The sequence below is a fragment of the Peromyscus leucopus genome, chromosome 4, assembly GCF_004664715.2.
Source record: "Peromyscus leucopus breed LL Stock chromosome 4, UCI_PerLeu_2.1, whole genome shotgun sequence".
NCBI classification, from domain to species: Eukaryota; Metazoa; Chordata; class Mammalia; order Rodentia; family Cricetidae; genus Peromyscus; species Peromyscus leucopus.
In genome coordinates, this window is record NC_051066.1 from 125084058 (window position 1) to 125090556 (window position 6499).

The 6499-nt window shown below is 46.1% G+C and overlaps 1 protein-coding gene across 1 annotated transcript; it reads left to right on the top strand.

The window, feature by feature from the left end:
* The first annotated feature begins 2864 nt into the window (after window positions 1-2864).
* Window positions 2865-5789, top strand: LOC114701685 (cystatin-9-like). Its single transcript, XM_028881827.2, has 3 exons — window positions 2865-3217; window positions 4705-4818; window positions 5501-5789. Exons 1-3 carry the CDS (start codon window positions 3035-3037, stop codon window positions 5576-5578), a joined length of 375 nt encoding a protein of 124 aa, XP_028737660.1. The 5' UTR covers window positions 2865-3034; the 3' UTR covers window positions 5579-5789.
* Window positions 5790-6499: the final 710 nt, after the last annotated feature.

The window sequence follows — 6499 nt, forward strand, 5'->3', positions numbered from 1 at the left end:
CTGCCGCCATGACCAGCAGCATGTAAAGACTCTGGTAAGCCACCAGCCACGTGGCAAGGTATAGATTTATGGAAATGGATTAATTTAAGCTATAAGAACAGTTAGCAAGAAGCCTGCCATGGCCATACACTTTGTAAGCAATATAAGTCTCTGTGTTTACTTGGTTGGGTCTGAGCGGCTGTGGGACTGGCGGGTGACAAAGATTTGTCCTGACTGTGGGCAAGACAGGAAAACTCTAGCTACACTGGAGGAGGCAGATGGAGTTGCAAGGCCTTTCCTTCCCTTCTAGGGTGGTTCTGAGTGCTTAGCTGAGCTTCTGACTCTGGAGAAACAGCATAGCATGACAGCATGTGGTACTGTGACATCAACAGGTGCCTGGACCTTGGATCTGAGGGAGTCTTGCCAGATAAGATACATAAGGCAGGACAGGATGGGCTGGTGCATGCAGCCTGTGGGGAGGGTAGAGGTGGGCTGGGCACAGACATTGATTGCAGGATGACAAAATGAAGGGACCCAATCGATCAATTGTTAATGGCCTGTTGTCAGTACTAAGTTGGGGGACCGAAGGGGGGGGGATGAACGAAGCAGGGGTAATGTTAATTCCTGACCTCATTTGCATGGATGACGTTTAGGGAAGCAGAGCTAATGCTTTGTGAGCATTGTTTATGCAATGAGTTCCATGAATGAAGAAGGGACTTCATGGGCAATCAAAGGCCCAGGAACTGGGATGAGTCATACTCCCTGGGAATGTTTCCAGGGCTGCCCCCAAAAGGGTCCAGTACTTGTTCCCAGCCCTTAGCCCTTGGCCCTAAGCACAGCCATGTATGCTACATGGTCTCCTAGAACCTGGTGAGCTCCATCCTTCTTGGTTCTGATGCCCTCATCATCTTCTCCTTACTCTGCTAGGCTCTGGAGTGACTAGCTTCTTCTGTACCATCCCCTCCTTCCTGCTGGATTTTGGATAAGCTTTTCTATTTCTGACCAAATGCTTGTTAGTCTGAGCCAGTGAGTAGCCTCCTATACTTGTCCCTTGTCCTGGTCTAAGAAATACACACAGGTTCATGTGGGTGCATGGGACAGTTTCCGACTCTTGTGACTAGTTTTCTACTTAAGGTTAGAGTTCCCTCTTTGTTAGGAGAGAACAGATGATGCTGCAAATGGAATAAACCCTCCCACCTCAGCTGAGCACAGAAAGGCTTTCTTGGCCCCATGTACACACAGCTCAGCCCAGGTAGCTCTCCTTGGTGGTCCCTTTAGAGCTGCTCTGTGTACACCTATGGGCTTCCTTCTTCCAAGTCCTGCCCTAGAACAGGAGAAAGGTAGGGATGGGAAGGGAAAAGCATGAAGCACCAAATTTCTAAATATATATAGATATATATTCAAAGAACTAAAAACATGGGGATGGTTAAAAATTTTGTATTATTTTGCAAAAGATAAAAAGTACTCTATACTCCCATTGAGTGGGGTAATTCACAGTCTGTAAAACCACTTACAGGTCAGCTGACTGCACCTGCTCAGTCCTCTCTGGCTTCTGTCCTACCCAGTCTTCTTGCTCTCAGTGTTTGAGAAATAAAGGATGTATTAGACTCTCCCAACATGGCTGAGCCTTGCTCTGTTCTCTGTAGCATCATCATGGGTTCTATTTTATATTCCAACTCATTGGTAGGTACATGTGGGATGATGACTATGGTAACTTCTTTCCCTGCATCTTTGATTTTGCTGTTACTGTTTTTTTGTTTGTTTGTTTATTTTGAGAACAGAGTCTCAGTACACTGCACAGGCTAGCCATAAACTCATAATTCTGTCTCCTCTCCCATGGTACTGAGATTACAGGTTATGCACCATACTATAATATGCACCATACTATACGTTACTATAACTTCCCGACTATTTCTCCTAATTTCAATCTCTGTTGTCTTCCTTGGATGCCCTCCCCACTAGACGTGATCAGGCACCATTACTATGGTTGAGGATGTCTATTTCATTGCCTTTTCACTAGGGGTGTTTGGAAGATTCGTGGTCAGCAATAAAAAATGGTGTGTGTGTGTGTGTGTATGTGTGTGTGTGTGTGTGTGTGTGTGTGTGTATGATTGTGCACATGCACACAGAGGCCATAGTCAATACCAGGTGTCTCTCTATCACTTACTTTTATTTTCTTGTGACAGGGTCTCTCACTGAAGCTCCTGTCCTTTGTCTCCACTTCACCAACTGCTCTGCCAGTAGTTGGAGCAAAGCTATGAAGCAACAAGGAAGTAGTTTGGGACAGTGAGTGGTCTTCATTCTCAGCCTAATCTCATAGGCCCCAGGCCAGTGGTGCTCAGGCAGGCTTTGAGCATGTCCCATGAGCCTCTAGCAGCTGTGCCTCCTCAGCCACAAAGCTTACTCTTCTCTCGGATTCTTAGCATCTCAGTTGCTCCTTGGTTCACTGTCTTCCACTAACATGTGTGGGGTTGTGCTTTCAATTTAGCATGTGAATCTGGAACATTCTGATGACTGCTCCTCTGTCTCATTGAAGATCAGGAGCAGACATGACTGGCCCACATAAGAGGATGATCTTCCCCATGGGTTGATTCTCTCCAGTACATTCTGTTTGGTGTCCTGTTCCTCTTTCCAGAACTAGGGGTGATTTAAAAATCTTTGTTGACGATGGGTGTGGTGGCACACGCCTTTAATCCTAGCACTCGGGAGGCAGAGGCAGGCAGATCTCTGAATTCAAGGTGAGCCTGGTCTGCATAGTCAGTCGTAGGCACATAGGACAGTCGGGGCACACAGAGAAACCTCATCTCAAAAACAAACAAAGGAACAAAGAAAAGCAAAAACAAATTAAAAAGAAAAACCTTTGTTGGAGCAAGCAAGAATAGGAGAGGGTGTAAATCAGAGAGGCAACTGAGAAGGTGGAGTCTGTGTCTGAGCTGAAGAGATTAGGGACTTGATAAACTCTTGCGGGGCTGACAGGCTGAGACAGGCAAAGCAGTGGTTGTGGAGTTCTGGTACCACGTCCTGGCCCCAGGGAAGGAAAACTCTGCCTTGTGCCATGCTGCTACTTTTCCTAAGCCTCCAGTTCCTCATCACTCCCATTTCAAAGGCCACGGAGGAAAATGATTATTCTACTTACTTCCTTCCCACAGTGGAGTTTGCTGTGGAAACATTCAACCAGAAAAGTCATGATGAATACGCCTTCAGGCTGGAACGTATCCTGAGTTCCCGGGAGGAGAAGGTAAGTGACCACATCCTCGACATCTGTCATGCCAGAATGTACCTGCTACTCAGTGAGGGACATGAGAGGGCAATTTACCTCTCTTGCAAGTTACACATAACCTAATTCATTCGGTTTCCTTACAAGTTCTTTTAAAATTAGATCATTTTCTATCACATACAGTATACATATGTCATTCTTATTGCTTTGAAACATTTTAAATGAGTAATTTTAGAGTGAGCATTTCTTTTTAAAGATTTTTTATTATATTTTATTCATTCATTCATTCATTCACTCAGTGTGTGTGTGTATATGTGTTTGTGTGTGTGTGTGTGTGTGTGTGTGTGTGTGTGTGTGTGTGTGTGTGTTGGCACATGCAGAGATCAGAGAACCAGTTGGGGAGGCAGTTCTCTTCTTCCACCATGGAGATACTAGATATCGAGCTTAGGCTACCAGGATTGGTGGCAAGTGCCTTTACCTGATGAGCCATCTCACTGGCCCCAGAACAGACATTTCCAAGCAGATAAAACCATATGGTAAGTAAAAGATTCACACACGAAAAGGTGCCGATAGATGAAGCTGAAAAATATGTCAGACACAAAGTTTAAAACAAACAAAATGAAGTCGTAATTGGTAAAAAAAAAAAAAAAAAATGGGTAGAGTAAAACAAAGATAAACAGAAAAGATGCTGAGGGTTCATGGAGCATAGAGAGTGGCCACTACCTGTCTTGAGAGCACTGGGCAGCTCCTCCTCTCTATTCCCTCCTGCCTTGGGCCTCCGGCTGCCCCACTCCGCCCCACTGACCACATCAGACCCTCTTCATCATCCTATAATGCCCCTACAGAATGTAGTCAGTATAGCAATGCTCATCTCCAATGTCGAACTTCTGGTCGTTGGGGAGGGGCACTCAGTTCCTCCTTCCCTGGCAAGGAAAGGCAGAGGGACTCTAGCTCTGCCTAGTGCTGAGGCCTCTGAGATCCCTGCACAGCACCCAGCTGATGTCCAGAAGCACACACTGTAAAAGGAGCAAGGCCTCTCCTGAAACACCGCTCTGGGCTGTGCTTGGACTTCAGTTGTTTTCCTAGTAGCTCAGTTGAGGAAGTATCTGGAGATCTGGCTCCAGGTCTTAGGGCTGACTTTCCCCGCCAACACTGGCAGAGCCACCTCCCTCCCAGAACAAGTCCTGTGTTCTCTGGGAATGCAGGTGTGGCTTCCGATCTGCTGAGGGTGATGTCTGGGTTTTCCTATGGTCGAATGTGCGCTACAAGGACTGGCAGGAGTGGACTTAGCCTTGCCCTCCCTGCTTTCCAGCAGGTCCCCACTCTTGGTTCTTAACTCTCTAATCTAGAGATGACTTCCCTGGCTTCTGTCTTCACAGAGCTGACGCCAGGCCTTGAAGAACTCCAAATGGAAGAGAATCTGGATCTCTTCACACACTGAGCACAGTCGCAGAGCTCCTTAAGAAGCAAGAAGTCTCTGTTCACTTTCATCTTTTTTCTTTCTGCAGGTGGTTTTTCCAGCTGTTTACTCCATGACGCTTCAGCTGCGTAGAACCATATGCAAGAAGTTTGAGGATGGCCTTGACACTTGCCCCTTTCAGGATGGCAACAGTGCAAATAATGTAAGGCAGGACCCCAGTCTCCATAGTTTTTACAGCTGTGGGTGCTTTAGGGACAGGGGTGAGGCAGTAGGAACTGGGTCAGCTAGTCATGCCGCTTCCATCGTCACAAGTAGAGAAAAATGAATGCATGCAAGTTTCTAGTACTTGGCTCACTTTTCTCACTCTAACACAGTTCAGGTTCCAAACCCAGGGAATGGTGCCACCCACAGCAGGCTGGGTCTTCCTGTAATGAATGGAATCAAGACAATCCCCCCCACTGACATTCTCACAGGCCAACCTGATCTAGCTCATCTCTCACTGAAATGTTCTTCCCAGATGATCCTCGATTGGGTTAGGTTGACAGTTAAAATTAACTGCCACAGCAGGTAATCCTGACAGGGTGCTTTCTACCCCCACTGCTAGGTATGTGCATCACATAAGGATATCCTAAATATTTCTCTAGAGGGTCTGTCTGCTGAGGGTGGGGTTGAGGGTGGGGTTGAAACCCTGGGTTACCTCAAAGCTTCGAATCAAGACACAGCTCAAGACTTGCCCAGGGTTCACTGGGTAGTCATGTCTGAAGGCCCTTGTCTCCTTCTGCTACCTATTGGTCTATGGAAGAGAAAAGGTGAAGTTTGGAGCACAAGCCACAAGCTTCCTGCACCTTCTCCTTTCACCGTCCTCTCCTATTCTCTTCCCTCAGACCTACACCTGCCTGTTCAGTATTGGTACCTTTACCTGGGCAACAGTATTCAAGCTCTACAAGCATGAGTGCTCATAATTCCTCTGACTGGAGTCATCCATGGACTGGCCCTGCACTTCTCTCTGCATCCATGAAGTGGTTACCCTTGGCAGGGTCTCTATGCGCTCGTGTTCCTTGTTTTGCAACATTGTGTAGTGTCAAGCCTGGGTATGTGGATAATAACCAGGAAAAATTCATATTGCTCTTGTTTCATCATTTAGAATAGTTCATTAAATATTGCATTTCTGAACACTTGTCATGTATATTTTTAGAGGAAGTACCATGGGCTGGTGGTGGGGACAGTTTGAGTTTCTAAGACACTTACCTTGAAGTTCCTGAGGTGGCGGGTGGGGGGTGGGGGGTGGGGGGAGGGCAACAGAAGAGACATAAATAAGTAAGATGTATGAGAATTGTTGTCACACAAGTCCAGAAGCACAATGGCTGTGGTCCCCCAGGGTATCAAATATCCAAGACAGGGCCCAGGTAGAGCGTCTGCCTCTCTTACCCCAGCATATGTGTGCAGCCTCTGATCTCCAGAGAGTGACTTTCTTGCTTCCCTGGTGACAAAAGGAACCAGTAGGGCTTAGATTTGTTAAAGAATTGCTGATTCCTTAATTTCTTAATCCGTCAAGGTGTTCATAAAATAGTTAAAAATATAGCATTTGAACAACTCAGTTGCCAAGATTAGTAACAAGGTCATTTAAATGCTTACTAAAAATCATTGTGCTGTGGGTTGGAGCCAGGGCCCCCTTCTGGACTCTGTGGGCACCTGTACCCACATCTGCACATACCCCCTATACACACCATTAAAAATAAAATGAATCTTAAAATAATGTCTGCATGACATCAGCTAGCTGGTGGGAGAGGACTTGATAGTATTGATCTATATAAACCTCAATTTGAGCAAGTATTTACACATGAACATATCCTCACAAACTCTCAAAAATCAAGTGAGGTTTC